The 15610-nt window shown below is 43.3% G+C and overlaps 1 protein-coding gene and 1 long non-coding RNA gene across 8 annotated transcripts in view; one reads left to right on the top strand and one right to left on the bottom strand.

Moving 5' to 3' along the window:
• Positions 1-15610, top strand: part of LOC128125268 (uncharacterized) — a 48245-nt gene that overhangs the window by 15389 nt on the left and 17246 nt on the right. The window contains exons 2-3 of one of the 3 annotated variants that reach the window (XR_008223123.1): positions 3391-3577; positions 5139-5691. This is a non-coding gene — a long non-coding RNA (uncharacterized LOC128125268). Of the gene's footprint in view, positions 1-3387; positions 3578-5138; positions 5692-15610 lie in introns of those variants that run through there. The other 2 variants (XR_008223124.1, XR_008223122.1) reach the window with 2 other exon arrangements.
• Nrap (nebulin related anchoring protein) overlaps positions 1-15610 on the bottom strand; it is a 71544-nt gene that overhangs the window by 38718 nt on the left and 17216 nt on the right. For 3 of the 5 annotated variants that reach the window (XM_052762433.1, XM_052762434.1, XM_052762438.1), the window contains exons 12-20: positions 14511-14615; positions 13099-13206; positions 12038-12142; positions 5758-5856; positions 4603-4707; positions 3451-3558; positions 3114-3215; positions 649-846; positions 35-139 (exon numbers count right to left, since the gene is read on the bottom strand). In XM_052762433.1, coding sequence (XP_052618393.1) covers positions 35-139; positions 649-846; positions 3114-3215; positions 3451-3558; positions 4603-4707; positions 5758-5856; positions 12038-12142; positions 13099-13206; positions 14511-14615 — 1035 coding nt within the window. The remainder of the gene's footprint in view (positions 1-34; positions 140-648; positions 847-3113; positions 3216-3450; positions 3559-4602; positions 4708-5757; positions 5857-12037; positions 12143-13098; positions 13207-14510; positions 14616-15610) is intronic. The other 2 variants (XM_052762435.1, XM_052762437.1) reach the window with 1 other exon arrangement.

The raw sequence follows: 15610 nt of genomic DNA, 5'->3' as shown, positions 1-15610 counted from the left end.
TCATTTGGAGGCCAGGGACAGACACTCAGGTTACCTCACTGACGAGCTGTCCAGCCTTCTTGGCCTGTTCTAGGTTGAGACTCCCCTCGGTCAGCCACCCGACCCCTTTCATCCATGCCAGGTCAGCTTTGTACTGCAGCTGCAAGAGAAATGTCACCAAGCTCTCATGTGACACATACACACAGGGACATGACCAAGTTGATGGAAAAGTCAGGGAAATCCAAATTTGTCTTCCCAGAAAACTGCGCCCCCATTTATCCTCAGCAGGTCTTTCTTTGGGAGGTAAAACCACTGGGTCCCCCTTATGACTGAGCTGGGCAGGTTCTACCTTAGTGTTGAAACACTTTGGACTGACCGAAAGTAGTGTCTCATATCATTGGACCAATATTTCCAACACGTTTCTCCTTGGCTCGTGTCGTTTCCAGTACATCTTGACTTTCCCACGGGCTCCGAGCCTGCCCCATCCTGAGTCTCTACTATCCTGACTGGCTCTTTCTCTCATCTTCTTCCCTGGACCTGGGGCAGCTCTAGTTCTTCCTAGTTCTCTGCATTATACAATGGACTCACGAACAGGTTCAAATCACTCTGAGAGTGCATCTAATGGCAAGCTTCATGGGTGCAAGGAGCCAGCGGCTGGCGGGCACTCACCTCGCTCTGGAGCCCGTAGGCTTTCTTGGCCCACTGAGTCTTCATGTCTTCGGGCAGCACAGTATATTCATGCAGTTTCTTCCTATAGTCAAGGTCGCTGGCGAGAGCTTGAGCCTTTTTAGCATGCCTGAGGTTTACCATGTCCATGGGCAGGTGAAAGTGGGTCTTACTCTCCTCAAACCCTTTCTTATATTCAACCTTGAATGCAACAAGACAAGGCTCATAGTTTAAAGGCTGTTCTTGCAGGAGTTATATGAAAGTGTGGGAGAGCCTCTCAGGCTCTCAGAAACTCAGCATTCTGGGTAAGGCCATCTGTCTGTTGGAAAGGTGGCCCCAAGTCAGTGTCACCAAGGTCATACTGGTGCTGTTTCCTACTCTCTTGCCTCTAGGACTGTCTTTTACCAAACTTTGTCCCGTGCATGGCTATTGCAGGAGAGGACACCATCTATGCTTTCTGCAGAGGCGATCAGAGGCAAAACAACAAACAAGTATGGGCTACAGAGCCAGACAAGCCTAACTCAAACCTGAGCAGCCCTTTGCCAGCCGGGCAGCCTCTGGAAAGTTAAATCACCTCCCTGAGGGCTCACTTTCCTTGAGGAAACCGTTGTGATGAATATTAATATAGAGGCAGAAATATGCTTAGAATAGGGACCATCACATGTAAAGAACACACATTCATGATGAGAACACAATGGTGGTGGTGGTGGTGGTGGTGATGATGGATGGCAACAGTGGTATCCATGGAAGCCATGATGGTGACTGATGGTGGTGGGGATGGTGGTCACGATGTCAGTCACAGTAGTGGTGACGGTGATGATGACAGTGGTGGTGGTGATGGTAGGAGTGATGATGGTTGTGGTGGTGGTGGCAGTGATGGTGGTGACACTGGTTATATGGTGAGGAGACAGTGTAAGCAGCAGGAGAAGTACAATGCAGGGTAAAAAGAGCTCTGGGTCTAACTCTCTCCTCTTCTACCACTATCATTGACTACCATAGGGTTTTGGGTTACAACTACTCAAATATAACAACTTGTTGTCCGTTTAAGCCAAAGCTCAGTTCTAACTCTTACTGTCTCTTTGTGCATGTGACCATGAACTTCCCAAGACCTCTCCTATAACGTGTCTAAGTGGGTGACTTGGATGCCAGCTCCCACACTTTACTCAGTCTATGGTCTCTCTTTTTTGTTTGTTTGTTTTTGTTTTTGTTGAGGCAGGGTTTCTCTGTGTAACAGCCCTAGCTGTCCTAGAACTACCTCTGGAACTGGCCTCTGCCTCCCGAGTGCTGGGATTAAAAGCGTGTGCTACCACCTCCTGGCACTCCATGGTCTCTTAAGGGCCTGTCAGGTAATTATGCTTAGCTGTTGAGCAGAGCTGCATGACTTCATCCTGGTTGGGAAGGATAAAGCAGGAACACAGGGCTCACGTGTCCACTGTGCATGCTTTGCCTGGGTAGAAGATGTGACTGAAAACCACAGATGTCTCTTTCAGCAGCACTCTCGTTTCCAGTGACTCTGCGACCAGCCTGCCATGGTCTTTTGTAGGTGACACTCGCCAATGTCAATCTCCAATTATTTACACACAACAATATTCAAGTTGGTTGGAGCCTTGGATGCTCCATCTGCCTGGCAAATATTTTGAACACTCTCTGTTGTGACTACAAGATTCACCCTGAGCATTGTCACAATGAACTATAAGCTTACTGTTTAACCCCTGCTATGCTTAGATATGACTCACCCCCACTGAAAGTTATACTGAGGTTTAATTCCTCAACAGTAGGCGGTGGTAGTGGGGGTGGTAGGGCCAGGCGGAAGTGTTTGTTTCTTGGGGCAGAGTCCTCATGAACACACGATTTCAGCCTCTTGGACTGGATTCCTTACCATGAACAGGCTGTTATTAATATAAAGCAAGGCCCACCTTGTGCTCCTTCTCTCTTTTACATACATCCATTCCTCTTTACACTTTTCCATCCTGTGCAAAACAAGACCCATACTAGATGCAGCTGCACATCCCTGTACTTTCCAGCCTTCAGAATTATGTGAGAAAACAAAGCTCTTCCTTCACAAAGTGCCATCTCTAGCATTCTGCCTTAACAGCAGAACGATGGACTAAGATACTCTCCCATCTGAGCTAAGTTCTGTGAGGCGGGAACTTGCAAACTGTTCATTCTCATAGCTCCAGAATCTTGTGCAGTACTTTACCCACAGTAACTGCTCGGCAAATATCTGTGGCATAGACAGATGTGCTTGAGCACCCATATTCCTTGATCAGTGGATGCTGTCATCCTCGGGCCATACACCTCACGCACTTTTAAAGAACACTATGCTTTGGCAACATAAAGGAAGTGAACAAGTTCCTCATATAAGCCCAGAAAGAAAAGCATTGCAGGTGCCAGTCCACACAAAGGCAAGAGTCACCCAGAAGCACAGCCATCAGTTTGGAGCTGGGGGTGGGGGAGGGGGAGTTTACCTCGCTGCTCATCTTGGCCACCTGCAGAGAGTGCAGAAGCTTGGAGTCGGTGGTTCCCAGGGCTCTGCCTTTTGTTTTTTCATATTCTTCTTTGTATTTAATCTTGAGAGGAAGAAGAAAGTCTAGTATGAACAAGAGAGTAACTGCCATGGAAGGGACTCTGACTGTAACGAGTTCGAAGAGAACAATTCTGGGGGGATAAGCCCCCATCTTTTTCAAGAAAAAGATTAAAGTGTTGTGATGTTTACAACGTTAACAGTCATTATTTTTCTAGCAGGCGCTGGCATCGCATTGGAATCATTCCTTCCACATGTCTGAGTTAACGAGAAGAACTTACATTGCTAGCAAGCTCCCCCGAGGCTTTGGCGGCCAACAGAGACATGGCGTCCAGCTTCATTTCAAACCCTCTCCCCTTGGTCTTCTGCCAGCCTTCTTTGTACTTCACCTGGCGAATAAAAACACAGGTGAGTGGGAGTTGCCGCCCACTGGTCTGCCAGAAGTTCAGAGGAGTTTTCTGTAAAGCAAACTTGGTTTCCTCCGTTGTTGGCGGGCGGGAGAGCCTGGCTGGTATTGTCAAGACTGTCACAGTAATCATTAAAATAGTTCACTGATCCTTAGTGCCACTCACATGGGACAGGACAAAGAAAGAACCCTCATTTGCCTGGTCCTGTGACTTTGGGCAATTACCTCTCTGACCTGGGGCTAATCGGTTGCAAAATGCATATTATCATTCTCTGGGCTGCTGGAAGAAGAAGTGGGGTGTGGAGCATGAAGAAAAATCCTGAACTGGTGAGGTGCTGCCAAGATGCAAGGGATTGATGCTGCCTGGTAGCAGCTACTATGTGTGGTCCTTTCCTAAATGCTTTGCAGACACTAACTACAAATATCCACACAAGTGGAAGTGCAGGAGGTTGAAGGTATTTGCTAGGGTCACACAGATAAAAAGGGTCCAATGTGACTTCTGAATCCAGGTCTGTCTCATATCAAAACCCATGCCACCAAACAGCAGGAGTTATGCTAATGCTACGCTGTATCGTGGAACACATCACATTTTTATCAACATATCCTCTGCCTCAACATAGAACAGTCTTGCAAAAAGCATCAGTCCCTCTTTTTAATTCGTCTGCCCCAGAAATCCCATCTAGACTAGTGGCTTAGTTACAGCCACCCCATAACTCCCTGTGTCTTTGCTGATCAGATGAAGATGATTCTTGAAACTTGAAATCCCTCCACACAAAGTCACCAGTTAGTCACCAGGATGGTGGCAGTAATGGTGGTGAGTATTCATGTTCACATACCACACATGTGTTCACACAAGAATTGCATTGCTATGAACAATTCATCCCCAGGGACTGACCAAGTGTCAAGATGACAAAATTCTAAATTGTCCTGGGATGAGCACCCTAGAAAGAGCCTTCCTTGGGAGGAGAGTAGGCCCTGCTCGTTGGACCATTTCCACATTCACAAGTTCCCTCCACCTTGCTCTCACCTCACTGAATAGTTTGGCATTGGTCTTGGCCTTCACCAGCTGAGGAGCATCCTGAGGCAGTGTGTAGTTCAGCTTGTTTCTCTCATAGTCAGCTCGGTAATTAACCTGTGGGATTTAAAATATGTCTGCAAGGTCTGTGTACAGTGGGAGGAAAACCTGGGGGAGTGTTCTGTTCCCACCTTCCTCTGATTCCCATTGCCGAGAGCGAGTGTCTGAGAATGCCCCTTTACAAGAAAACCTGTAATTTGAGGGAATGGTTTATTTAACAGATTGAAGATGTCAAATGAAAAATGAAACAGCTCACAGGCACATTCAAGTTTGTGAGTTTGCAAGACGTTTGTAACTTGCTGTTGGGCTAAACATTTGCGATACACAGGCTAGACACTCACCAGCAATCAAAAGACAGCATTACGGGTAGCGATAATTGATAATGTGTAGTTGTCAAATGCACATTTGCAAAAAAATGCATCTTAAATCGTGTGTGCACAAAAGAGCTACACAAGCAGGTGATTTCTTTCTTCTTTTTTCCAAGACAGGGTTTCTCTATGTAGCTCTGGCTGTCCTGGAACTCACTCTGTGGACCAGGTTGGCCTCGAACTCACAGAGATCTGCCTGCCTCTGCCTCCTGAATGCTGGGATTAAAGGCATGTGCCACCACCACCCAGAAAATAGGATTTCTGACGGAAGACTTCAGTACCATCTGTGAGGAGTGTTGCTCAAAAGTTAACCCTGGACCTTGGACACTGGTGACAGTTGGAATTATTATTAGTTTTTTGATGTGCTATATTAAATTATAAAAACATATTTTATTACTTTTTAGAGATTCATACTAAAATATTTATAGATGAAGCTAGATAATATCTTGGAATTCCTTCAGAATAATAGAGAAAGGAAATAGGAAACACATAGATGAAGCAGAATGTGCTGTGAGTTAGTTGATAGTTATCAAAGCTGGTACTTGGGACTTCAATACAGTGTACTCTACTTTCGCATATACTGACATTCCCTATAAAAAAAAGTTTGAAAGGAGGGGCATCATTTCATGGCTGTAATTAGATATTCCAGCATTAGTAAAAGTAAAATCCTTGGGGTTAGCTATCCAGAGGCCTCATAGCAATTGCAAGACTCCCAGCTGGGCAGGCATGTGCTACATACGTGACTCAGTTGCTGGGCATTGATTTTGGCTTGAACAATCTGAGGTGTGTTTGTCACTGAGCTGTACTTCAATTTGTCGATGCTCTGCCTGTAGTTGACCTAGGCAAGAACAGGCACAGGAAATGTCATTTGCCATTATCTCTATGATGTGCTTGGCTCCCTTCCTCAGCCCTGTAGTGACTCTCAGGGAATTAGAAAAAAGAAGGAAAACTCCCAACTGCATACCAGTGGGCATGCCGAGCCAACAGACTGAAGTGGGGCATGGAAGGGTGAGTAACTTGGAGAAGCGGCACAGCAGAGATCAGTTAACTCGGCAGTGAACACAGGAAACATGCATCTTTACACTGTCCACCAGAACAACGCCCTTCATACCCACCCACAGAGAGAGAAGTAAAATTACTGGCAGTAGTGAGTGTTGGCAAAGACAAGGTAGCTATGGGAACTCATGATGCTGTCAAGACTGTGGTAACAGCCCTTGGAATCCAGAACTGCATTTGAGAAGAAACAAGAAAAATCTCTGTTCCATTCATTCCATCCCTAGGCTCATTGCCAGAGAAAATGGACACAGGGTCACTTTATAAAACAATAAAGGGGCTGGAGAGATGGTTCCATGGTTAAGAGCATGCACAGGTCTTGCAGAGGATTAGAATTTGGTTCCCAGTACCCATATCAAGTGGCTCATGATCATCAGTAACTCCAGCTCAGGGAGCATCCAATGCCTCTGGCCTCCCTAGGTACTAACACTCAGGAGTACACACCCACATTCACACACACACCCTTAAAAATAAGATAAGTAGTAACAAAAATTCAAGGTGTATATGTACTATAAATGGGATTTTTTTCTGTATGTCTAATACTTCATAAAAGAGATGTGCTTTAAAAAGGGAAAATAGGCCAGGTGGTGGTGGAGCATGCCTGTACAGAGAAACCCTGTCTCAAAGATAGATAGATAGATAGATAGATAGATAGATAGATAGATAGATAGATAGACAGATGATGGATAGATGGATGAATAGATGGATGGATGGATGATGGATAGATAGATAGATAGATAGATAGATAGATAGATAGATAGATGGATAGATAGAGAATAGAAAATGAAAGAGGGACAAAAGGTCTAACAATGTCATACAGGTGTCATCTGTTTATCCCCTGCAATGCCAGGATGCCAGGGATAAACCCAGGGCCTTATGCCCTTAGGTGAGCTCTCTCCCACTGAGTAATGCCCTAGCCCTATGTGTGTGTGTTGAGTGAGATGCAAAGTACCCTTGAAGAGGTGGTCCTAATGAGACCAGAGAGCTGGTGCGTGCACTTGTACACCAGCTGCTGCTTGGCCTCTCTTTCACCTTTCCACGGTCCCCAAAGAAGCCACCCACATTTTAGTGTCTTCCTGGAAGAGAGGGAGTCGGGGTCCCCAAAAGCTTCTTGCACTGGCTGCCAGCTTTCCTACCTCTAGACAACTGGGGTTACTAGATTTAATTTTTGAAAATGCAAATCATTTTTAAAAGAGTAAAGTATTATCAGTCATTTGTACAGAAGAATATATTCACCAGTCCAGTCCATTCCCCTCTAAATGCCCCTGACCATGACCCAGAATGAGAGGAAAAGGAGCATGAGAAAAAAAAGTCAGGGCCTAGGTTCATAACCTCAGGGTAGGCAACATTGGAGAGGACTGAGATGGAGTGAGCAAGAACCCCCAAATATACCTAGAGCAGCAAGAGAACAGGTGAAGACAAAGAAGCGAGGCTGTGGCTGCAATGAGCTGTCCCAGTTTAATTTACCTGAGATCCGAGGAAGAGTGTAGGAACAAACTCGTCCCCAGCTCCCTTCCCACCTGTCTGGTCCCAGATATTTCCAATTATCTCTATCTATCCATCTATCTATCTATCTATCTATCTATGTATCTATCTATCTATCTATCTATCTATCTATCTATTCATTCATTCGCTCTTTCAACAGACGTGGAATCGGCGCTGAGCAAGAAAATTTAGACATAGCCCTACCCACATAGCTATTCCAGATGAGTCTCTACTGCCTATCTATCCCATTCTGGTAGAATCCACCAGAGTATCTAAGCCTCTCTCATCCAATATCTAAGCTGAGTTGTGGCTTAACTCAAAGGGGCAACTCCCTACTGAGCATCTCCCTATGTCCTGGATTGCCTAAGTCTGGCAAACCCATCATGACCCCAGAGTGTATCACTCAGTCACACTACCCACTGCTCTCTCTGCTTGGGCCCCCTCACATGGCCTCAGGAATCAGCACACAGTGTCTCTATTTTCCAATTATTACCAAGAAGCAATAAGTCCACATTCTTGTGAAAACTACTGTAATAATCTGAGCCAATGGATTCATTAGCTCAACTTAGATGGCCCACAATGTATACTTGTTTTAAAGCATGTATACGGCAAATGTATACACATGTTACTGACAATTTTAAAAATAAATGTATAAAATCCTGGCTTAAGCAAGCCTTGATGTGGTTGTTTCTTGAATAATTTCCCAGCCTTTAAAAACCCACAGCATTTTGTCACTTCTAAAGACAGAGCTTCAGGACATGGGACTTTCTAAATTTGGTTTTCAACATTTCTTTTTACAAAGTGTTTAATTTATCATTTTGTTAGCTGACCATTTCATACTGGTGTACAATGTATCTATTCATTTCCCATTCCTCTCTTATCTCCTTCCTATCCTCACCAACCCTCCCCACCCCATCCTTACCAGTCCCTTTCCCAATTTCATGATTTTTGTTTTTATTTTATGAGCCATTTAGTTTAACCACGGTCATCTGGAACCACCAGGTAGGGAGCATCAGTTGGCTTCTAGTGTGGTCTCCAGTGGGTGACAATTGAAGACAAAGAGCCCCGTCTTCTCCCTGAATCTATTTGTAGCAAATCATTCAACAGAAAGAGATGGCTACCCCTGAACTCCTCTTCCGCCATGCCTGACTTTTGCTAGGCCTATCCTTGTACAGCCTTCTGATTGGATTTCAGGGGATCTATGCCTGGTAGTGTAAACAGAGCCAAAAACTCGTGGTGAGATCTTGAGATAATAGGCCCTGGGGTGGAGGCTGAATACAGTTGTTACCTAAGCTGAAATAATACCAAACTGACTCCTAAGTACATATGCTTATAGCCATAGACCAGGTTATTCTCAGCCTTGATGTGTGCTGAGGTGAGTGATGTGTGCTGAGAATGAGTGATGTGTGCTGAGTGATGGGTGCTGAGTGATGTGTGCTGAGTGATGTGTGCTGAGAATGAGTGATGGGTGCTGAGAATGAATGATGTGTGCTGAGTGATGTGTGCTGAGAATGAGTGATGGGTGCTGAGAATGAGTGATGGGTGCTGAGAATGAGTGATGTGTGCTGAGAATGAGTGATGTGTGCTGAGATGAGTGATGTGTGCTGAGTGATGGGTGCTGAGAATGAGTGATGGTGCTGAGGTGAGTGGTGGGTGCTAAGGATGAGTGGTGGGTGTATGCTCAGCCATCAACAAGACACTCATGCCATCTCCCCTCAGGCTCAGGGAACACTGTAGAAAATGGAGCTGACTGAATGTAAATACCAGAAGACAGAAAGGCTATAAAGTGTCTTCTGGGCAAGACCCACCCACCGCAACCCCAGACTCCCAGCACACCCTGCTCCAGATCCACTCTAATGCAGAGCTGGCAAATAAGCCCATATTTTTACAGGAAAACAGTGGCACTCATGAAATAAACCTGAGCACCAGCTTGGGTGTTCTGGCTTCCAGCTTATTTATTCCAAGTCTTCCCTCTGCTCATTATCCTTGCCCCTGCCGATTTCAGTTAGTAGCAATTATGAGCAACACAGGACACTTCCTGTACCTTTCACTGCTCCAAGTGTTCCACACACTCTAACTTAGTAAATTCCCCAACCATTCTGCAATCACCCCTACCCTACAGTGTGGTAACAGAAGCATGGGGAACTAAAGCGATTGCTTAGCTAGTGAGGGCTGAAAGCTATGATTGGCATCCCAGACCAACTGGCAAATTAGTCCGCAGGCTGTGCCCTTGGGTCTTTGCTCTGTAAGCCCAGTTTCCCTGGAGAGCTTGGGACTATTACAGATGGGTGGGGGTTCCCCATTGAGAACCCTTTGACTTGTATATTTAGACCAAGGAATGTATTCCATGTGCAAACAAATGACAGATAAGTCTGTCTCTAAAACAGCACATGGACACTACAGAGCTTCCGGAACTTAGCTGGCTGCTCTGCTGGGCCTAGACACCATCGCCTCAGTATTCTTTCATTAATAATTCAAGGAGAAAAACTTTGTATGTCTGGAGTATATAGAGAAAACCGGGGAATATAAAGTCATTTCAATGTCAACTACTAATGAGATTAGAGTGGTGTGACTTCCTAATTCAGAGGGGGAAATTATCAGCTCATAATAGAGTCTTATTAGAATTCAGAACGAAGCATGATAAAATGTCACAAAAACTGTATTTTTAAAATAGCACATTCCTTCCTGATAATTCTTCACTAAATATGTGACTGCACACAATTACTTTTCTCTGCAGGACATAATTAACAGCCTCCATGATTAATCACATCTTCACAGTTTCATAAATGTCTGGTCACTGCTTCAATCTACATTCTGAAAGGCTCTCTGCTAAACACTGAATCCCGTTTTAATTCTATTAGTGTTTATAAAAACCCATCTAAAGGAATGCCCTCTAATTAAGAACCCATGCTATATTTAATTGCTTGGCTGTCTTTACCACCTTTAAGGCTACCAGATGGCAAGACCACAAATTCTCCTGGAAAATAAAAGTGGACTGCCCAAACTTCCTGAATGTTAATAATCTACACTAGAAATAATTTGCTCAAACACATACCAGAGCCAAGAGAGTAAGAGGAAGGAGGGAAGACGCATCTGTTCATCAGGCATGACTCAGTGCCAGCTGATTGCCGCACACGAGACGTAGCAGCCCTTTGTATGCCATGTTTTGATTTTACTCCTCACAGGCACAAGCAAACAATGAGCTGCTGTGTGCATGTGCATCGCCTTAGATGCTGTCTCTGAACCCAGTCTCTACTGCGGTCTAGTTTTCTGAACTAGCTACAACATTTCCAGCAAGTCCTACAGACACAACTCTAGTAGCAAACAATGCTACAATGGAAATACAGAGCTATAACAATCTGTCTCATTTTGTCTGTGCGGTTCATTAGGCTTGGTCTCTAGAACTTAATTGCAAATGCACACACTCATGATTTTACTTTTAATTGCTAAGTATTTGGAACCAAAGTTAAAGAAGTTTTGGGTTCATTGGGATATAACAAGGCAGCCTAATAAAACTTCCTGGGGGAAAAGAGTCAGAAAGCATTGGTCCCTTACATCCTTCTGGTTCTCTTCCCCTGCTCCATTCGACTTCACAAAGCCATGTGCATCCAGTAAGCTGTCATTTACCAACTTGATGGTCCAGACACTGTTTTAGATCCAGCCAAATCAATTCCATCACATCTTACTCTCAGCAAAAGAGAGGGAGAGGCAAGATCCTATCTACCGTGGGAAAACCCAGCCACTAGCTGGAGTTGTGCTGAGCCCATGGTAGCAGAAGCAAATCACCCTGGGCAATCGGTGGACACACACAGAATTACTTATTAGATTATAAATTGATGATCACCTTCCCTGGCAAACTATGAGATCAGCTCGTTTTTAAGAGAGTAAATTACTTTATCCTTTTCAATTTTTTCTAAAATTTAAATACTGAACACATAGTAAAATTATTGTGATAGCAAAACAGTAATTTTAATCAATTGTATTATTTTGTTTGGGATGCCAAACCATAAATAGGCTCACTGCTGTACTAAGATATCAATCTATCCATCCATCCATCCATCCATCCATCCATCCATCCATCCATCTCTCTATCTATGCTTGCCAATATACCCCTGAGAAAAGGGTATAGCTGACCCTGTTACTAACTCTTAACTAACACCTACTTTAGCATACTATGTTCTAATTTTTATAGGTCATCATTGCTATGGAATAATTATTATAAATGTGACCAGCAGATGTAGCTACCCAAATTCTATGAGGAGAAATTGAACTTCAGGATACTTTTAAGACAAGAGCAGAATCATCCATATTTTACACAGAAAGTGGGTTTTTAGTCATACATGGACTTCCCAGAGGAGGGGCAGGCCCCTTTCCCAGTCCCTCCAACCTCCTGTATATCGATGGGATTTTTTCCTTCCCATCTTGCTGCCTAAGCTTTCCTCCACATCAAGCATAGAATAAAAGGGTGGTGGAGGACTCACGTCCTTCAGGGGAACCAGTTTCATTGTTGTTTGGTAGGCTGGAGTGAGAGTGGCTGGGTAGTTGTAATCCACAACGTCGTGTTTATAATCAGCTTTGTAGGCAACCTGAAACCCAAAGAGAAGAGACATCAGCTTCCACTTTCCCTAACCTTCTCTGAATATTATAAATATTTTTAAATAATGAGGAACAAAATTAATTCACTTTCATCACCTCAAAAGAAAATTACATTATGTTCACACGTTCGCCTTTAACTAATTGAAATTATTCTTAATTAGTCCAAAATTAGTCAACTTCTGTGTGTAGTACGTTTACTTTATTTCTCTTTTGATTTATGAGACCCTCGTTTTTGTTTAAAATAAGCACTTGCACACAGGTATACAGTGAAAGTGCTTCTTGGCAATTTAAGAAAATGAATGAAAAGTGTAAAATTTCAGTGTTTCGGTTATTTTTACAACAGTCGACATCAGCATGCTAAGGCAGAAGAACCCCAACATTCAGATGTTCTGAATGTGAAATCAGCCTTCTTTAAGAACTTGTTCCCTCCAAGATTTAGAATCTGGTATTTGCATATCTGTGAACTAGACTGATAAAGCTAGAGAGAGAGCAGGAATGGCCATGCTGTTCCCTGGTGTTTGGTTACCCCATCACTCGAACTGCTGTTCAGACACAGCATGTCTTCAGTGACTGAAAAAAACAAAGTTTCCAGCTAACTAACCAACTCAGAGTCACAAAGCACTGAGATCCCACAGCGCTTCAAGTAGGAATCACACATGTCCATCTTACTGTGTCTTTCAGAAGCTGAGCATTTTACTATACTGGATCAATTAATTATGATAGATCCTTCAAGTCAAAGAATGCTAACTAAGGCTTAGCTGAGCCTCTGAAAGCTTTAAAAGCTTTTTATACATTCTTTATTGTATTGGGTAACATTTAAAGGTCTATGTGGGTCTGTTTTTATATATCAAAATATATAATTTTTAAAGTGGGGTTTAAAAAATAATTGGCCAAATTTTTCACACCCCAACCAGCCAATTCCCACCATCCATTAATCAGAACTCACATTGCTGGCCAGGCTGCCAACTTTGAGAGCGTGGAGCATGCGTCTGTCCATGCCGACTCCTTCATAGTGGCCTCTCAGGTGGGTCTGATAGTTTTCCTTATATTTATTCTACATGAAAACATTAAACTTTGATGAAAATTTCCCAACTAGATGAAGGTAAACTAAGTCTAAAAATAAACATAATTCTACTACTGAAAAAAAATGAACTTAAAAAAAAACCCTTAAATGTCAAAAGAACACAAAGACTTGGTAAAAGATGGGCAGACAAGCACACAGAAACACGTCTCATGGGGAGCACCAAGCAGACTGATTCTGTTTGTTCATTTTTACATCTTTAGTTTTAAATTTACCAGACTTTTCAGGTATGAAAATGCACTGTGAGAGTGTGGAGCTGGCAGCAGACAACCATTGAACAAGTCCTGATAGTGTGGTCACGGTCCACGAGCCAAGTCATTACGTGTTATCGCCTCCTTGTCTAAATACAGTCAGCCCTCTGTATCCATGGCATCTACATCTGTAGATTCAACTTACCACAGATTGAAGACATTTGAAAAGAAGGCTGTATCTGCAGTAAACATGTGTAAGCTTTTCCTTTAAAAATTTAGCATATCTATCAATATAGCATCTTTGATGCATTGAGTATTATAAGTAATCTGGAGATGACCTGAAGTGTATGCAAAGGCTATGTCCCATTACTACATCATTTTTATGTAAGGGACATTGGAATCTGAGAATTATAGCATCTACCAAGGGGGTCCTGAACCAGTCAACCCCCTGTGGATATTGAGGGATGATTATGCACAAAAAATAGAACCTGATCCTTGTCAAATTTTATGATGTAAAAATTCATCACTATGGCAACCATGTAGAATAATGAGTCATGTCCTAAATGCTGTTCACCAAATAAAAGGAAAAGCAAAGTGGACTGAATACATCTTCTCTGAGGATATACAAATTTGTAAGTGACATCTAGTATTTGGTGTCTGATCATCTGTAAAATGGGGAAATGTTATCTGGCTCTTCAGCTGACTATGAGGGCTAAGTGAGATTGTATATTAACTCAGAAGGACACAGTCTCAGGGAGAGGTACACTGCATGCTCAACCAGGCTCCCATGCTAGCATTCAGCACCAGGAACAGCCACTGTGCCACACAGATGGGATGTACAAACACAGTCCTGCCTTGAGGACCCGGTCACGTACAGACAAGCAAGGAATGTTGAGGCTGTGACATCATTTGATAATAAGCAGACTAACCCCAGAAGACACTCTTAACCAAAACTCAGTGTACCATGCACCTGGGAGGTCATGCTTCTCCCGGACACATGGAAATAGTCACAAAGACCATCTCTCGGGAGGCCCAGAAGCTCAACTCACAAAACGTGCCCAGACAGGTGCTCTAGCAATAACTCACATCGCTGGTGAACTTTGAGATCTTGCTCACGTTCCTGAACTGGGGTGTCTCACAGTAGTTGATACTGTGACCTTTACTACTTTCCAGATCCTTCTTATACTCCACCTTGGAAAACCAAACACCAAGAACTTTCTTTAAAACATCCCCAAGACTTGACTGGGATATTTTTTTAGAAAACTTTCAACCCAAGATTTAAAGTAGGGCAGAGGATACTAAAAGTGTGTGTGTGTGTGTGTGTATGTATGTGTGTGTTTGCATGTGTGCACACATGCACCTGTGCATATTTTTTTTATAAAAGTAAGTAATAAAGCAAGTTATTTCATTCTGAATGTTACACATATGTAGTCCTTCTCAATAGCAGGTACTGTAATGCTTCACAGATCAAGAACTGTAAAACAGGTTGGGGTATAACTTGGTGACAGTGAGTGTCCCCAGTATGGGGTTCTGGGTTTGCTCTGCAGCATCAAATAATAATAATAATGATTATGGTGTCAAAAATTATTTTAGAAATGCTGTGAGTACCCTTGGGGTAAAATGTCTTATGTGTTTATGTGATGTCCAAACTTCTAGCTATGCCCTGTTTCTTCTGAAAGCCCCCCACATAGACAAGTGCACTTGAGAAACTCCTCCCACTGTAGACCCACACCCATGTCTCTCTGTGAACACATCAAAAAAAAATTAACCACAGAGCTTTACAAAGGAATACGATGAAGGAGCCCACTCTGAGGTAGGCCATCTCTAATTTGAAATAGGCTGGTAATGGGGCTCCCCGGTGTGCCTCACATAGGATGTGAGGCTATTGTTACCAAACAGACCGTCCCAGGTAATTGCCGAAAGCAGCTAATGGTTAGCACCATGAAGAGAGACAGAGCTGGCTCATCTTACTGATAATCATAGGGGAAAATGAAATAGAAAGTGCCCTTGGGATCACTCACTGAAGGAAATACAACTTAAATTGTTACAGTGTGATAAAACTGTGTGGTGGAGCTATGCCTTTTAAAGGTATGCATGGTACATTTTATTTTATTTTATTTTTTTTAAAGATTTATTTATTATGTATACAGCATGTGTGCCTGCAGGCCAGAAGAGGGCACCAGATG

The sequence above is a fragment of the Peromyscus californicus genome, unplaced genomic scaffold (genome assembly GCF_007827085.1).
Source record: "Peromyscus californicus insignis strain IS unplaced genomic scaffold, ASM782708v3 Scaffold_4__1_contigs__length_199733344, whole genome shotgun sequence".
NCBI classification, from domain to species: domain Eukaryota; kingdom Metazoa; phylum Chordata; class Mammalia; order Rodentia; family Cricetidae; genus Peromyscus; species Peromyscus californicus.
The sequence above is the reverse complement of the archived record's forward strand: the minus strand, read 5'-3'. Positions and strand labels throughout refer to the sequence as shown.